This window comes from Columba livia, chromosome 3 (genome assembly GCF_036013475.1).
Source record: "Columba livia isolate bColLiv1 breed racing homer chromosome 3, bColLiv1.pat.W.v2, whole genome shotgun sequence".
NCBI lineage: Eukaryota > Metazoa > Chordata > Aves > Columbiformes > Columbidae > Columba > Columba livia.
This window is the reverse complement of record NC_088604.1, coordinates 59,249,760-59,268,588: the sequence shown is the minus strand read 5'-3', so window position 1 is coordinate 59,268,588 and position 18,829 is coordinate 59,249,760. Positions and strand designations below refer to the sequence as shown.

The 18,829-nt window shown below is 38.4% G+C and overlaps 1 protein-coding gene across 40 annotated transcripts in view; it reads right to left on the bottom strand.

Annotated features, from left to right (window-relative positions):
- Positions 1–18,829, bottom strand: part of EYA4 (EYA transcriptional coactivator and phosphatase 4) — a 155,693-nt gene that overhangs the window by 36,117 nt on the left and 100,747 nt on the right. For 13 of the 40 annotated variants that reach the window (XM_065057017.1, XM_065057010.1, XM_065057013.1 and 10 more), the window contains 4 exons: positions 14,449–14,573; positions 13,203–13,286; positions 7,484–7,576; positions 1,701–1,767 (listed from right to left, as the gene is read on the bottom strand). In XM_065057017.1, the coding sequence (XP_064913089.1) occupies positions 1,701–1,767; positions 7,484–7,576; positions 13,203–13,286; positions 14,449–14,573 (369 nt within the window). The remainder of the gene's footprint in view (positions 1–1,700; positions 1,768–7,483; positions 7,577–13,202; positions 13,287–14,448; positions 14,574–18,829) is intronic. The other 27 variants (XM_065057040.1, XM_065057027.1, XM_065057033.1 and 24 more) reach the window with 3 other exon arrangements.

Sequence of the window (18,829 nt, the reverse complement as noted above, 5' to 3'; positions counted from 1 at the left end):
ATTCCGGCTCACATTCCCCAGGTCAGGGTGAATATTTTCTACTGTCCCATCACTACAATTCTGAAACCACTGTATCCAGATCTAGGTGAATTTTGCCACTGCTATATGGCTTTATTATGGATTTGACCCCTTTGAGCCAAGATCGGCCTGCTTAAGTCAGAAAAACCCTCATGTTTTTTTAATCCAGTGGAGGGAAACTTGGACTAGAAGAATAAAGGAAACACAGAGGTGAACATCAAAGCTACTGCATTATGTCCTCTGTGTACGGTTCTGCTTCAACAGACGTCTAGCCTCTGGCTTCAACAGGAATGGATTGTGCCCATTGAGAGCAGCATGAAAAATACTGATGGCAATAGTTTGGAAACCAGATGGGCTTTAAACATTACGAAAATATGGGCTAGGAAAATAAAATGGAAATAAAAATGGCCTTTTATTTATAAATACTGGGGTTTTATAGACAGATTGAATAAAATCAAGTTTAAAATTTTTGCCCTCCAGAGCTGCAAAAACATACAGAGAAACATTTGTCTTGGATTGTTTTGTAAGTCAAATAAGACTTTATGGACCAAGAGTTGAATAAACACACTCTGCAGAATTATGCTTACTGAAACCTGACCATTAAAAGCCATGACTAAATTTCAGATTCTGTTTTTTTTCTTTCTAATTAGTTCAGTACAGTTGGCAGCAGTTACTATCAGAATAAGATTACTCATTAATTTAGATGCCAATGAATTATAAAAGTACATTAAACATTCTATTAAACCTTATAATCTATTTGGCCAAAAGTATTTGCTACAGTTTGCCAAAACCTGTTCTAAGTGGAATGAAGGTTGTTCTTAGTTCAGGCACCTACTTTCTGTATCAAAAAATATTGGCTACCATGATATGAAAGCAAAGCCTAAATAGTTACAGTTTCAACATTTTCTCTTTATCGAAGTCACATAGGTAGCTATATCAAAGAAATGGAAAAAAATAGATGGCATACTGGAATTAAACATACATTATGCACAACACAGACCATAGGACAAGCAAAATAATAGCCTGTCAATTGCAGCAGTTTTATATAATATCTTCAGTTCTTTTTCCTAAAGCTTCCGCTCCTGAATTCGTGTGATTGTCTAAGAGTCTGTTTTTCTCAAAAAAAAAGTGAAATAAATTTCCTATTCCTAACAATGTTCATTGGCTTAAAAAAATAAAAATGAGATTAAAAGATAATCCAATTTATTTGATTTTAAAATCTTATGATATTGGAGAAGGAGGAGAAAAGGGTGGTTCATGACTGTGAAATGTTTGGAAGTGTTTGGCAATGCCGGTGCTGGGAGGGTCTGTTACCCCTCAGTATGCAATTCTGCAATTGTGATTTCTAAATATAAACTATCTTCTTCAGAATATGTCTGTATACATTGCCAGCACTGTTATGATGCTGATGTCTGAGAACTTAATAGTCTGATTATTTTCAGATACTCAGGGTATTTCTTGTGCAGCAATCCCATACTGCATAGAGCAGGATCTTACTCTGCAGTCACGTGAGGAAAAAAAGTTGGAGAGAGCGCTATATAATTGAGTCAGTACTGAGGCTTAAGTATTTTCCTTTCTCTCTGTTTCTTCTGCTGATGAACACTTGTTTGCAACAAACAACAGAACTGCCTGCATCCAAGGCCAATTCCCTATAAAAGACCAGAAGAGGTGCCGACACTAACTTGGAGGGATATATCTGCGGAGAGTACTGGTGTGCTGATCTTGGGCTGTAGCCACTACTTGTTATCACTGCAAAAGAGAAAATAAGAGTACAGTTAGAAACATCATGAGACCAATACAGCCAGTCTGAATGCTAATGCAGAAACGTTAGCAGAAAAGCTTATTGAAATAGACAGCTTTTCAACAAAGTAGATGTCACTTGAACTGCAACATCTTAATACAAAAATTAACTCACAAACCATTCATAGTTGGATAGAACTCTTTAGTTGGCAGGGGTGTGTCATGCTTTTTTAGATTGACTGACATGTCTCCCATTATATTGAAGAAGCATGTATTTCATACGTTATCCGTGATGCACACACCATAGATCTTTCAAATTTGCAAGTTGTTTTAAAATTTGTAGCTAAAAAGAATCTTGCGATTTAACATATGGTATTGCATGGGATTGAAATTAAATACACATACTTCTAAGTCTCACATTAATAAGTTTATTATTACTAGTGGGCAGGAATAATACATTGTATATGGGTGTGGTTAATTTTAGTCTGTTTAGGTGATGGAAGATACTGGATTGACTACTAGAAAATGAATACCATTCCTTTATCAACAGGCCAATTAGAACATAGCCACTAAACCCACTATTTTTATTTCAAAAGTAGACATAAACTGTCTTGTCCAGTAGCCATCAAAATTGTGTACATCTATACTATTCTCAGCTGCATTCTTCCAAGAAAGCTAACAGAACAATAGCCATATCCCATTAAAATTTCATTCAGAAGCAGTGCTCCCACTGGATTAATTCCAAGTGTTGGGAAGTTTCTCTTTCCTTTAGCCATCTGTCTTGACTAAGACAGATGTATTCCAAATATATGTACTCTGAAGTGTTGAACCAATCCCTTCAGAGCAAATCCATACTGGGCAAATATACAGAGTGTCTTTATTAGGCCATCTGCTGTTCATTCACTTTTCAAAAGATTAAAGTAGTACACAACGAAGCACTGGAATTTCTTTAGTCTAATCAATCATAGTTGTACTTCAAAGTGTGCCCTCTTCCTGAGTTGTTCATAATGGTAGCAGAAATGAACTTTCAGAATTATATAAGTGACAAATAGGTTTAGGTTCCGAACTATTTTATGAAACATGATGCATTTCTACATCCAGGCCTAATTAACGTCTTTGAGATCTATTGCTTTGAACATATGCTGAACTCCATATTTTTAAAGCTACTTTAAATGCATTTAAAACATGCAAAACTTAAAAGGAAAATACAGGAGAAGAAAACCAATCAGCTTCTTTTCAAAATGTGCAGTTGAGTATGGCTTGACAATAAAGAAGAATTGGATGATAATTTTTGGATCATATGCCATCAGATTTCATAAAAGAGTTGCTGATTGAAAAGATATTGAGAATTTGCCTGTGATGGAAGTCTGCTGAATTTAATTTTGTGTGGATATTATTTTTCTTTCTTTTTTCTTTTTTGAGAATGCCTTTCCATAGTTTAAGCTCAAACTGCAGAGTGATTGACTAGGTATGCATACAGCTATTCCCAGAGTTAGACGAACCTAGAGCTGTATATATCAACATAATCAGTCCAGAGAACTCTAAAGGATGCTCTCAGGTATTTAAGGCTTGAAGAGTAATTAGTCTTCCCTGTAGTATCCCTATGACCTTTCTAAAAACAAACAATAGCTAAGAGTGCCCTTGGTGATCCTCGAGGATTTTTTGTGATCCATTATTGGCTTATCGGATCTTTTTTGCCCATACTGCTCCACTTTTTGTCTGATCATTTGCTGGATGACAGCTCAATTGTTTAATCAGTTTAGTTAAAGCACATTTGCAATTCCACTACATCTGATGTAAACTACAAAAAATGACTGATTTCATTTAAATAATTTGAGCCATCAAAACCTAATATTTTCAGCAAAAACTGTCCTGCCTGCTTTTTTTATTCTTTCTGCATGTACCTTATTTTATAAATTCAGACAAGAAAATATTTATTTTTTCTTCCCAGTTTCCCTGATGATACTACTGGTTGCAGGGAAGAGAGAAAAAAAGAGGCAAGGGCCCTCAGAGTAAACTGTGTACCTTTCCAACTAAAAAGTCTGTTCTTTCACTCTTTCTCTGATAGCTTGTTCCACTGATTTGTGTACTACATTTTAGACTGTGAGATGTGTGAGAAACACAGGGTGTAAGACCTACTATAAGAGAGCATTATGACTGAGACTGTGGACTACACCTGTATGCCATAGATCATATTCTAAGGTTTATCAAACTTAAACAACTTTCACTGCTGGGTAGCCTCCTAACCCTACTTCTGAGGACTGTTGGCAATGGAGGAGATGGTGGAGACAGATTGTCATGGTGTTTATATACTAACTGTGCAATTTTATATAAGTGGGGCTAAAAACTGTTTTATGTTGCTTATATTAAAACCAAACCCAAACTGCTTCTCTGAAAAACTCAAATATTTCTAAGACTTCACTACTTGAATTTACCAGAGGAATGCTCTTCAGGGCAGGTATAAGACCCTTGATTTCTCAGGTCTCACCACGGCACTGAGGGCATACTCCAGTCCCCACTAATGCTGATTCACAGAGGGGACAAGAAGCTGACAGCCAGCTCTTACCAGTTACCCTGTTAGCTCAGCTGGCCAAGGTGGCTGTGGAGAATTTGAATGATCATAAACTGTTCGGATAGTATGTGTTGTGTTCACTAGATTAACACAGGCTAGGATTTTTTATTTTTTCATTACGCATCTGGAAAATACTATGCAAAGAGGTTAGGTTAAAAAGGATTCATTTAAATGACAAATCACAAAGTCTGCACACAAGGGGACCAAATGTAGGTTATACAGAGGTGGCATTTCCTAACTTCACCCTTATACCCTTCAGAAATTGTTTTTTATATCCTTTTTGTGTGTGATAAGTACTAACTAAAAAGGATGATGAGAACTTCAAATGTCTCTCCCTCCACTCCATTAAAATGATAAACGGTTCTCAAATTAATCCAGTACTGTAAGCAATATAAACATACAAATGCATGCACTCACAGCACAGCCGCTGCAGCAAATTCACAGAGTGTGAAAATGCTCAGTTCAAGGTTGCTTAACTTTTCACATCCTGAGAATATCCACCCCAACAGGAGTCTGCTGCAGGACCACAAGGCTTCAAGTTGAGTATACTGATACTAACTGTCATTCTTTGGGGAAAAAGGGGGAGGGAGAGGTGTGCATAAAGTGACTGCCCACCTCGCCAACCCTTGCTAAGAGGCACAGTTGTTTCCAGGGGCAGCTCTGCAGGACAGAGGAACAGGAGCCCTGCACCACATGAGCTGCAGCCCTGAGCAGGACCTGGCCCAATGGCCTGGCTAAGGCCACTATGGTGACTCTCAATTCAAGAGGTCTATGTGATTTATTTTTCAACTTTTCAATCAAAGATAGGGGTTAATCATAGTTACCTGTGAAGCCTAATGTGCCTCTCCTGCCCTGTACCTCACACAGTCTGTTTGACCATCATTTTTTCTGTTACAGCTGGTCATTAGGGACAGAGCTGGCTACTTTACACCCCGCAGGGCTCATTCAGCCTTCTGCTCAGCTCCAGGACATGTCATGGGTTTTCGTTGCCCTTGGAGCATGGAAATCAATTTTAATGGGTAGAATATTTGACGGGGAGGATTTCTGCATGGCAGACTCTCAAATGGGTCTCAGCACAAGGATTTCTCTTTTCACCCACATCTCATTTCATAAAATATTTAATGTCTAGGTATCCTCATGAAATGAGCTCACAGGTGCTCTGAAAACTGCAGGAAAGCACTAACATTATCACCTTGTCACCACTGGGAATAACATACATATGTAACTGGTCATCAGGAAAAAACAAACTGTTCACTGTTGGGCTTCGTTAGGCATTATTTTCCATTGCAGCTGGTTGTCTGAAATGACATCTTTCTACTAGTCAGTAGTTATTGCCTTTAGCAACCCACTAAACTTCCCAAATAACCAGTTAGATTAAAGTCAGAGAAATATGTTTTTGTGAGATTTTATTTTTCTTTAGCACTTTGTCCACACAACTGAGCCAAACAAATTGCCCAATTTGCAAGTACCAGTACAAGGCAAATGTGAAAGCAATGGAATTACACTTTATGAAAGGCTCAGTGCATTATCAACGCAGCTCTGCGTCTTGCTCTGATGAAGAAGGATACACATCACCCAGACAGGCAGACTATTGATTTCCCCCCATGAATGACCATAATCATTTAATACTTGAGTTTGTGGCCTAAGCTGAGAATCAGGCTCATATTTCTTTGGAGTATACAGGTGGATAATAGACAGAAATTATTGTGTAAGGCTCAGATTCCAATTGTTTCCAAACCTCCAAAGTGTAGAGATCTCAACACTCCTTTTGGAGTCAGTGGAAGCTAACAGGTGAGTGGCACCTGGGGATATCAAGCTGTTACTTAGCTATCTAAACCTGAACTGGAGGCTGCAATTTTTGGCACCTCTTCAGGAAAATGTTGCCTTAGCCATGTTTTACACATAGAATCCAACTCAGATGTCTTAAATATATGTTGGAACCTGATAAAATTTCACTAACAATTACAAAATCACATATATGGTTGTATATTTTACAATCTGTAATCATTACTTATACAATTTTAGGATAGACTGACAACAGGGTGAAAAATAAAAGCTCATTTTTAGCCAGGACTATTAATTTTTTTTGTGGAACTTGTTAAACTTTAAGTTAATGGGGTTCCTTTCAGTATAATCACCACAAGGACAATGGTTTCATTTTTTTTTTTTCTAATCAGTATTGACCTGCTTTACATCTCACAAAAGACCTTTCCTTTGGGCACTAAGTTTGTTACAAATACTTTCCTGAATAAGCAGCTTCAGAGCATATCTGCATTTACTGACGCCTAAAAAACAATTCCAGACACATAAAAATGAATTTTAAAAATATTTTCATTACACAGAAACATTGTGATTTCCAAAACATTTCAAATAGGGCTTGACTACCTAAGTCTACCAAATTCACAGTAGTTTTAGTGTGGACTGCGATTTCTGGCTTCAGTGACATTTCACTCAGGCCATCAGTAAACTGGTATTTTCAGATGCAAAATTTATTCTTTTCTCTCTCCTTGTTAATATTATTATTAGCAGGATTCAGCTTAGTGATTAGAAGGCAAATTATCTGTACTTTTCCAGAGTTCATCACCTTTTAATAATTTATAGGAATCTACTTTAAAATTGCTGTTTGTTTGATTTTTTTGAGAAGAAGTAACTGAAACTCATGTTTATTTAAAGTAAAATATAGACTACATTTTCATGGAAAGAAAGTAGCTTGTGGAAATCTGGACAGTGTTTAAACTAACACACTGCTCACAGAAATCAAAAGATTAGCACTGAAATATAAATTTTAAGATTTTAAATTTTATGGATTAGAATGGCTGTTACAAATACAATCAAATTTTTTCTTCCTAAGAGCATACAAGACTGAGAAAAAATCTACAGTACAATAATATTATTACTATAAGATTTTTGCATAGAGCAATTGTCTTAGGTACCATGAGAGCTTCTTTAACATCACAGCTCATAAAAATTACAGATTTTCATTTACAAAAATGAAAAAGTTATTAATTATTATTATTATTATTACGTATTAAAATGTTACTTTATAGTAGTTTTATAAAGATTGCTTCCATGCAGTGAGATGTTCATTAGCGAAGGTTATTAAATGCTCTATAAATATGCATCTAGCAATACGTGATCTTGTTATGGCTTTACCTGACCCAGTAAAAGTGTCAAGCGATCCATCTCCAGTTGTTGTTGTTGTTTCACTGCTGTTCATGGGTTCTGTTTTGACTGCAAGAAGAGACACTACGTAGAAGAATAAGTAGACATGAGATTTTACTTCTAAATTTATACTGGAGTCTTCATGCCAGTCTCATGAGCCGTAGTCCAGCTAGAACAAGCATGCGCTGCAACAGCTTCGACCTTCACTCTACCACAGGACTGAGACAATCTACATTTGCTCAGCCTGGAATGGCCATGCATCTACATAGTTTTTTATCTGTGCATTCATCTATCTGCTGGTTTTAGCAACTGGAATATCTTCTGGGGATATTTCAACCTAAATCTAATTGATTCTAACAATTCCCTAGGAGTAGCAGAGAGGAAGGAAACATTAGCTGTGAAGGGATGTAGCACATAACAAAAGTAGTTTTACCTGACAAGTGAAACAATAATAATAATATGGTTTCATGCTCATATAGAAACAAATTACTTTCACAGTGCCAGCATTCTGTCTTTTCCTCTTTTTACAGAGTCTGGGGGGGAGAGGGGGTTTGAGCTAGGTCACCAGCAAGCAATTTTCCATAAATGAAGAGAGAAGTTTGGAAGAAAAAAAAAGCAAAAGAACTAGAGTAGGACACAAACAACAGCCACAAAAAGTCAGCTTCTAACTCAGAGTTTACCAAACACTTGGGTCCACTCTGACCTCAAATTATTTCTTACAGATCATCATGCACTCTCACCATCCAAGCTATAACTGAAAGCACCACAGAGGCAATCTAGATTTTATAGTTTAATATGTTACCTGAACAGACCATCTGGCATGGACTTTTGTAATGGAGTTTGGGAATCACCCTTCTAATCAACGTGGTAAGAAACAGTGGTACAAAATACACTGCAGCTTTTATTAGATGTTTAACGAGGAAATTGGAAACCATCAACATACTATCACAATTGCTTTGCAAAGGCCAGTTAGGTGTGTGTGTGAGCATCTATCACATATATATCAACAACTTGCTTACAGATACTACAGGACCAGTTGCTACCCAGGGGAGCAGAGCAAAGTGGCAATAAGGACTCACATGGACCACTACCATGGTCTTATGCCAGATACGGAAATTCCAAAGACACAGTCCAGGATTTGTAGAGGAGCCTTTGCTGTGACAGCTGAGCTGGCAAAGCCCCCCAGCAGGTCTAACATGCGCCAAGCAAAGGCATTTTCTGCCAGCTAGTTACCTGATGCCTCTGAAGGACACCAGCTAAGCCGACCAAAGCTCTCATCTGTCAACATCACTGCATCCATGTTTGACTTCACTGGCAATAGTAAGAGGAGGGGGAGAGTTTCACATTCTGAGCTGGCAATGTATTTACAAACTATGGCTCAGATTCAAGTCACCTAACTTAAGCATACAAAAGGTGCATACTAATGTCCCTTTAGGTTCAATCAAGAAAGAGAAGTACTTCCAGAGAGCAATTCAGTCCAAGTACAGCCTGAGCTGCCCTCAAGTTCACCATCTTTCTTATAGTCTGTAGTGGAAAAGGTAGTGGATGAGCTAAATAAAGGACTTGGTTTTCTCGTGGGAAAAATGTGCAGAATAATACCTACAGAACCATTATGCTGTTCCTCTGTGTGCCTATGAGCACAACAAGGAGCTCAACAGGAATTACACAGCTACCAATACAGCTGCTTGTGATGGGCCCGGCATAAGTTACCTCTTCTGCGATATCACACCTCATTTCCCGCCACACTGCTTAAGGAATCTTACTTTGACTGATTTGGGATGCTGCAGATGTCTACAATTGCACAAGTGACCTATGCAGTGAACACTTAAGAAATCAGGTTGTATTTGGCTCTATGACAGGTGAGTTCCCTGTGGTGTCACTGATGCTGGAATGCTAATCAAACCAAGCAGCACTTTCTTACACAAGTTACAGCTATGCTGTATCTTTCCATTTACTGTGCGAGACTTAAAAATATTTGGATGTCTGCCTTTTAACTATAGACTTCTTTTCATTATCATTTATCTTTAATAAAACTATCACACCCATTTATTCTCCCTGCAAGCAACAGGATATTAATTCAATATTAAATCATCAGGGAAGACTTTTAGCCATGTTTCTTCAAGCTGCTGTGCACTCCTCATCATTTTGCAGACTATTATCTTCTGATTTAAAAAAAAAGCTGTGACAAAAATGACACAAAATGAACAAAGTCATTCATAAGAGTAATCAACTGTTCACACTTGTCTATTTAGATGACAAGGATGTGATTTCATTTGCATCAGATCCATAAAAATATACAACAGTAAAAATCTTCAGGGTAATTTGTCACAAAATGATTGCCTGCATTGAATCTCAGGCTTTTCAGTCATGTGGAACATGTATTGTTGCCTGAAGTTTAGAAGTAACTAAATTAATTTGTTTCCTGATTACTATATACAGATATCTGCATGTACTTCAGAAGGAGAATGAAAAATCATACCAAGTTGGAAAGATTTGTCTTTTGTCCTCTGAAGATCTTTGGTCATATTTTACTTCATAAGATGTGTGTTTCTTTTCTTTGCAGAGCTGTATTGGGTTTGCATGGCAAGATTCTGCTAGTGGAGGGGCTAAAGGGGTGGCTCCTGCGAGAAGCTGCCAGAAGCTTCCCCCATGTCTGACAGAACCAATGCCAGATGGCTCCAAGACAGACTCACCACAGGTCAATGTCTAGCCCATCACTGACACTGGTAGCACCTCTGGGATAACACAGTTAAGAAGGGGAAAAACTGCTGCACAACTGCAGCTGGAAGACAGGAGTGAAAATACGTGAGAGACACAGCATTGCAGACACCAAGCCCAGTGAAGAAGGAGGGCAGGAGGTGCTCCAGGCACCAGAGCAGAGATTCCCCTGCAGCCCATGGTGCAGCCACGGTGAGGTCGGCTGTCCCTCTGCAGCCCATGGAGGTCCATGGTGGAGCAGAGGTCTACCTGCAGTGCAGGGAGGACCCCAGGCTGGAGCAGGGGAAGAGTATGAGGAGTCCTCCCCATGACAAGGAAGGAGCAGCAGAGACAACATGTGATGAATGGACAACAACCCCCATTCCCCGTCCCTCTAAGCCACTTGCAGGAAGTAAGTAGGGAATTTGGGAGTGAAGTGGAGCCTGGGAAGAAGGGATGGGATGGGGGTAAGGGGTTTTAAGACTTGGTTTTATTTCTCATTACCCTACCTTGATTTGCTTGGTAGCAAATTATTTTCCCTGTTTTGCCTGTGATGGTAACTGCTAAGTGACCTCCCTGTCCTTATCTCAACCTATGAGCCTTTGGTCATATTTTCTCTCCTCTGTCCAGCTGAGGAGAGGAAGTGATAGAGCAGCTTGATGGGCACCTGATGTCCAGCCAAGGTTAACCCACCACAAGAGTGTGGACATTTACCTGCATGAAAAAAAAATAACTTTAAGTACCTTAAGCTCTTTCTATTCAAGATGGTTGACCATACCAAGCCACAAACCTATGTTCAATATTGCATCCAGAAAGACACTTCAGTATGTGCCTAACCGCTTCAACAAAAACTTCAGTAATTAATTGAAATGTTTACTTTAAATTTGTGTCTAGTTCTGGTTAATACCAGCTGCAGTGCACTTCCATCGGTGCAGCCACCGTCTTTTTCTCTCCCTGTCAGGCAGAAAAGGACGTAAACCAAAAGAAACTCTCTCATGTACTTAACTTGAGGAAAAACACCATATTGGCACTGTGCTTTGTAGAAAAATACATGTAGAAAGTGTTTTTATATGTGCTTGATTTTAAACAGTTTGACTTTGTTATAGTCAGATTTTATCATACTAAGGAATTCATAAAGTTCTTTTTTTTTAGTGTAGCTCAACATTTGGACTACTACTTTTCTTTATGTCGCATGTCATTAAACCAAGAGGGGAAAAATAACTAATCTGATTAAAAAAAAAAGAAAAAAGAAAAAATCTAACATCAGATCAAAACCCCAGGAACATTTAAAGCTGAAATTGAAATAAAAGCTGACACCAAGTAAAAACACAGAATCATCCCTAGGTTTCCTGACACATGCAAGTGTGGTTCTGACACTCTGATGGCAACCACTCTAGACATAATGCAAAGACTATGAGTTTGAACTACCATTTTGGAAGAATACTTTAAACAATATAAATGTAATATTCTATTTTTAGAGTGTGTATTAGTTTTATTTTTTTACGTATTGAAAGAATAAAAGTTGAATGCAAAGCAATCTCAAGCTGGAAAGAGTGTTGCTAACAGTGAAGACTGCACATGCAGGGCAGGGCTGCCACAATGGTCAGGCACAGGGGCATAAGATGAATGAGGACAGACAGAAGAAGCTGGGCTTGTTCTGTCCTAGTAAGATAAGGCTGAGGGGAGAGCTAATTGCTGCCTGAAGCTAACTAATGGGAAGGTGCAAAGATGACAAAGAACAAAGGCAGGCTCTTCTCAAAAGAAGCCCTGTGAAATGACTGGAAGCAACAGCCACAGGTTTCAGCAAGAGAAAAATCAAATTGGATGTAAAAGAAAAATTCTGCTCTGTGAGAACAGTCAGGCCCTGGGACAGGTGCCCAGAGAGGCTGGGGCATCTCCACCCTTGGGGATATTCAACACCCAGCTAGGCGCTGCCTTGAGCAACATGATCTAACAGCAAAGCTCGTCCTGCTTTCAGCAGGGGTTGGCCTAGCTGACCTCCAGGGGTCCCTTCCAAATTATTCTAAGACAAACTTAGAGTACAGGTCCCAACAGGCAACAGCGTCTACAACATAAAGTCTGACTAAAAGCTCACATTAAACAATAGACCACATAGGTTATCATAGGAACGATTTTCCTCTTTTTTTTAACAAGCCTTAAGGGTTTTCCTAGGAATACACTCAACTGGAAGCACAGATCTAAATATACTACTGCCTATGGAAAATCAGATTTAAGTTTGCAGCAATGTCGAAGTGTCCTCAGTAATGCAAGGACTTTCACATAACATTTCCCCACTACTGATAATTAGTAATTCTATTACTTTCTACGTTTATCTCAACATGATGAACAGTTAACTGAGGTGACAGACTAAGTTATCTCAGTCCTTCCTTAAACCTAAATTCTTGTAACTGAGCAGTAGCATTCATATGGAATGTTATTCTAGTGCAAATGATCTTTTGTACTTTGTGTACTAGCACACTGGACACAAACTTAAAAAATGAAAACAGTAATTATGAGTCGTAACAATAATGTCAGCCTTGATCTGTGCTCAGGTAACCATGCAGTGTTGTACCTAAAAATAAAATAAAAACAAATGGGCATTCTGTGGAAAATTCATTGGTCAGACTTCCAGCAACACTGACTACTGGCAGTTCCCAGCAATGCTAGTCAGCACAGGGCCCTCCCGGTCTCTCAGATCATGTAGGCAGTTAAGCTAATTTTAAGTCAGTTAAAATTCATTTGCTCATCAAATGTATGGTAAGACAGCTACTTCTGGCAAGTTCCTACCAGTTTTCTGGCTGTAGGAAATGACTCTGAGAAGGAGTGGTGGGAAAAACAAACAAACAAACAAAAACAAACAACAAAAGAAAACCAACAACAACCCTGCCTCCCCCAACCAAACCACAAACACAAACATTAAGATGTTAAAACTGCATAACAAAAGAACAGAGCAAACCAAGAGAGATATTACACAGCAGTCACAGAGATACACCACCACACACATGCACTGTACCAGGGTCTCTCATACTTGTTGCAGAAGAAGGAGTACTGCAACTCAGCAGCCAGTCTGCAGTATTTAACACAGTCATGTTGTCTCCTGAGAACAGGAATGGCATAACGGTTCATTGTCCCAATGCCTATTCAGAGTGTGTGAATAGTCTTCAAGACAAGTAAGTGTTTTTGCACTTCAAGCCAAGTCTTTTTAACTGCACTGTGTTGTTTTTATTAGTATTATTTTAACTGGTTTGTTTATGCAAGTATAATATAGATGCAACCAGTTATTAGTGTTCTTTAATGGTATGGTAAGTTTTCCCTTCTCTTTATGCAAATAGGTTGAACATTAATGGTTGAGCCCTTCTCAGTAGAGCTCTGTTACCCTCACATGCACATACACTTTTTATTTACATTGACAGATACTTTTTCTAAATAGGGATAAGTGAATAAAATGCTTTACATTGCGGCCAGAAAGAACAAACTAAAAAAATTTTCTCAGTTCCAACTGTTAAAACAGACAGCAACATAGAAACTCCAAAAAGGAGGGCTGAAACTCTAACTTGACTCATGTATGTGGTGTCAATCCCATGGACACTAATGGGAAGAGGACTCCATCTCAGAATGTGGTACCCTGCCTCCCACTGCTTCAATTCAGCTGTGGCAGAATCTATCATCTGAAAGCACAGGAACATCTGTGTTGTAGCTGCATGGTAGTACTGTCCCTATAGCAATACATAAAGCAGTGATATCCAGTTACTTTTGAGGAAAATCTAAAAATCTCTTTACAACAAACTTCTATTACCTGCCAAGAAATGGAATTAACATATTCATCATGTTAAAAAAATTACTGGAACCTAATTTCAGTTACTGGAACCTAGTTTCACAGAGATTTTAAATTAAACTAAATGTGAGTAGCTTAGGGTATAAGAGTAAATTATTACTCAGCAATAAAGTATGACACAGAAAATGCAATCTGTTTCAAGTTACCAGCAGGTATAACCAAACCTTTAACACTATGTTCAAAGCAGCCATTCCAATGCTTTCTTTGTTTCACCTTTGCACAGTTCTGCCTCTTACTTCAATTGGTGCAAATCAAAGAAGTGCTGTTGGAATTAGTAGATTTTCACTGGTATGACTGGCATTTTTTCATAATTTTTGCTGTGTCTATAAATGGATTTAAGCTCATCCTTGAAATTACGTTAAAAAACGCATATGATCAAAATCTAGCCAAAACTTTCTATGTGCCAACAGCATCTTACACTTACCTCCTGTTCCATTTGTTGTAACTGATGTGCTACTGAGATTAGGTTTATCCAGTTTGGAACTACCCGGTGCATCACTACTTCCAACAAGATTATGAGGACTGGCTAGATCTTGCATTTCCATAGACCTGTTAAAGAAGAAGGTCACAGTATTTAAATACGTTGTGATTCTATCTATAATAATCTGCTTTTTCCACAACAACTTTTTTTACAAGGAGAGTTTGTAATGCTGCCAGATTAACAAATTAATGCAGGTTCCTTTAAGGTCTTCTTTGCTTTTACCGAACCAAAGAAAGTAGCTAATAATTTGATGTGAACAAGGCCAGTATTTTTCACTTTTCCTTGAGGTATTATGAAGTAAATGACACAGGCTTATGAAACTGCTCAAAGAGCTTGTAAAAGATGTGCATGAGGGAATGCATATATATTATATGGATGGACAGATGGAGGAATCAATGCACATATATAGGTATTTCTTAGACAAAAACAGAGAAATTAAATGAAAAGTCAGTGATTATACAGAAAGTGAGAATCGGAACTTCTGCCTCCCATTACCTGTATTCAACCATCAGCAGTCACTGCATCCACACTAAATCATAGGAACAGACCTTACAGGTGAATGAACAGAACTTTCATGTACATCTGGAAGATTCTTTAATCTTACAAATTTGCTGAAGACACCAAGTTGGGAGGGAGTGTCGACCTGCTGGAAGGCAGGAGGGCTCTGCAGAGGGATCTGGATAGACTGGAAAAATGGGCTGATTCCAATGGGATGAAGTTCAATAAGGCCAAGTGCCGGGTGCTGCACTTTGGTCACAACAACCCCCTGCAACGCTACAGGCTGGGCACAGAGTGGCTGGAGAGCAGTCAGACAGAAAGGGACCTGGGGGTACTAATTGACAGGAAGCTCAACATGAGCCAACAGTGTGCCCTGGTGGCCAAGAAGGCCAACGGTATCCTGTCCTGTATCAAAAACAGCATGGTCAGCAGGACAAGGGAAGTGATCCTTCCCCTGTACTCTGCATTGGTGAGGCCACACCTGGAGTATTGTGTTCAGTTCTGGGCCTCTCAGTTCGGGAAAGACATTGAAGTGCTGGAGCGGGTCCAGAGAAGAGCAACACGACCGGTGAGGGGACTTGAACATAAGACCTATGAGGAGAGGCTGAGGGAGCTGGGCTTGTTTAGTCTAGAGAAGAGGAGGCTTAGAGGTGACCTCATCACTCTCTATAACTACCTGAAGGGAAGTTATAGCCAGGTGGGGATTGGTCTCTTCTCCCAGGCAGTTAGCAATAGGACAAGGGGGCATGGGCTTAAACTCTGCCAGGGGAAATTTAGGCTGGATATTAGAAAGAAATTCTTTACAGAGAGAGTGGTCAGGCATTGGAATGGCCTGCCCAGGGAGGTGGTGGACTCGCCGTCCCTAGAGGTTTTTAAACTGAGATTGGACATGGCACTTAGTGCCATGATCTAGTAAACGGACTAGAGTTGGACCAAGGGTTGGACTCAATGATCTCTGAGGTCTTTTCTAACCCAGTCGATTCTGTGATATTCCTACTAGCTCTCTTGGTATTTATTTTCTTCTGAGTAATTTCTCGCAAATTGTAAAATTTCAAGTGGATTTAGACTGCAACGGATTTCAGTGTCAGTTATACTGGGGGACTGTGGATGGCTTTCATTCAGGGACAACAGATCTGCTTTTCTCAAAAAAAGCAGACAAGGAACATTTCTTGTTAGACCGGTAATTGCAATCCAATTTGCAGTGTGTGCTCGCCTTTTCCTTACTTCATTTATAAATTAATTACACAGATTTTTTCCCCAAAGAAACATTTTTGCTATGTATAAGCAAAGTTGCCAGCCCATCTGTGACCGGAGAACCATTTACCATATGTATACTATTATACAAAGGCCAACAGAAAGATTGTCTTACAGAGCTGTAAAAGCCCAATTGCATTGTAGAAGATTGCAATGGCTAGGGAAGAAGGGAACAGTTGGTATAGTTCAGTGAGAATAACCACTCCTGTATATTGATATTCTGGGCAGGAAGAGCAGTGGCAAATTGTTAAGGCAACATTCAGCATCATAAATATTTATTATATTTATTGAAAGTTTAACTATGACATTTTCTATCTTCTGTATCCCAGACATCCTCCTGAAAACAAAACAAAACAAAACAATGACAACAACAAACCCACCATCTTTCTATCAAATATTGGTCTGTTGTCTGAATCTATTTTTTTTTTTCTCCAAGATAAGGAAAAGAAAAAAAAAAACAAACCCAAACACAGAACAAAATTGTCTCCCGTTTGCGAGCGTAATTCCAAAGATTTCCTGGATGCTTTAGCTTGTCTCTCATTCCATTCATTTAACCCAAGACACAGATTTAGAGCTCTCCTATCTTGATTATCTTCCAGGAAATGTAGGAAATATTACATTTCAACTGTGAAAATGCACCAAGGCCTTACCCAAAGGCACATGAAGCCCAGGCAAAGCAACCCATTTACCTTAGTAAATGCTCAAATCAAGCCTGAGATGCACCAACACTCTGCTGGCATGGCAGCCTCCTCAGTAGCAGTCTGGACGAGGAGGGGAAAACTGATATTGCAGGAGGCCATGCATCAGCAGGTAAGAATTTTATAGCCATATTCAAGGAAATGCAAAGGCATAAACTGAGATTTGAACTGCCTTGACTCAGATCTCTTCATCTAATTGTATATACATTTCTACACATCTATCAGCAGTGCATTATATTTATTGTCTACTGGAAATGTGATCAGCGTTAGATGAAATAAAATGAACTCAAGTGGTTTACTAGTCCATTGGTTTTTGTTTAGGAATTTCTGTACAAGGATAGCAGCTAAAGGTCAAAAACAGTCTGTGAGTTTCCATCTTGTATGTATTTAAGGGAGCAGGAGAATGCTACACAAAATAAACAATGTGTGTTTCATTGCATACACAGTGTAATACTCCCCACGTGTTCACTGAGCAGTTTAAGCATCATGATTTCCTAGAATCACAGAATCATAGAATGTTCTGTATGATCAGCCCAGAGACACCTTAGAGGCAGTTCTAGCTTAGAAAGTTCACATGCACTTTTTTCTTGTTTAGCATGAAAATTACAATAATTTCTTTTCAGACAAGCATATACCAGGGCCACAGATGCAATCGCTCCAGTGATAGTTCATAAGCAAAATCACTGATTTACCTAGCTAGTGTATTTAAGAAGTTTCCATCTTAAGCACTTTTCACACACAAGTGAATAAGATTTTCTTAATCAGAAAACTAAGTCCACTGATTTTCATTTGCTTGGCAAAAATATAAACAATCAGATGTTGTAAAAGGAATAGTTTTTGTTCCACACCAGTATGAAACCTTTTGTGCAGTAAAATATTCTATTTGCCTTAAATTTGTTTTCTATAGCAAATGGCATCCCTGTCCATAGACACGACAAGTTAATTAAGTAATATTATTTTTAAAATATTACATTTACAAATAGACATTTTCTCTGCATGAATAAAAGACATCTTGCACTGACTGATAGCCTATTAAGCATAAAAAGGATATCCAAATCAATAAAAAGTTTCACCAAACCATGTGTATACATTATACTTGTCCTGGGTGCTCTATCCTGTGTGAACAAATAGAGGGATTATTTTAATATATCCCCATGTAATTTATTTATTCAAGTGCACATTTTCCCTTCTGTCTAACACATGTCATTCAGTTCACCTTTCTGATGCATTTAGTTTACCTTTAGCCCAAAGAATTCTCGGGAAGATATAACAGACCTACTAAAAGCTTAAAGTTTCAGTGAATTGAGGATTCAGGAAAAATGCTTAAAAAATGGATAAAATAATTCCAACATCTTGAATTCATTTTGTCAAACTAAATGTTTATCAGAGTCCTGCTTTCACTGACTTAATCAGAAGCAGATTCGGGTTCAGTCTGTGTTTTCCTACACTAAAAAAAAGTAAAAAAGAGTGATCTCCCAAGGACCAATTAATACTTCTAAGTTTATGCAGTTATTTATTAAAGCCTGTTTTCTAGTAAATGAAGTGTGTTTCACTTTAGACAGAATAAAGTCTATTGTTAAAACTACTTAAAAAAAATGCATTGTACAATGTTATTTTCCATTTTTTGTTTCTCTGCCAGACACATAACTGTCTGAGTTTTACTTTCCCCGCCTCTTGCATTGTCTCAGACTGCTATTCAGAGTAATTAAGTAAAATGCTAAATTGTATCAAAAGATAAGTTTTGAAAGGAAACAGATTACTTGGTAAGAAGATGTTTTAATTTTCTCTTGACTGTTTGTTTGAAGAACGTTCATGTGATTCCAAGCTCCTGAGCGAAAACCTGAAAACTAGTAAGATGGATTTGCCTTTTATTC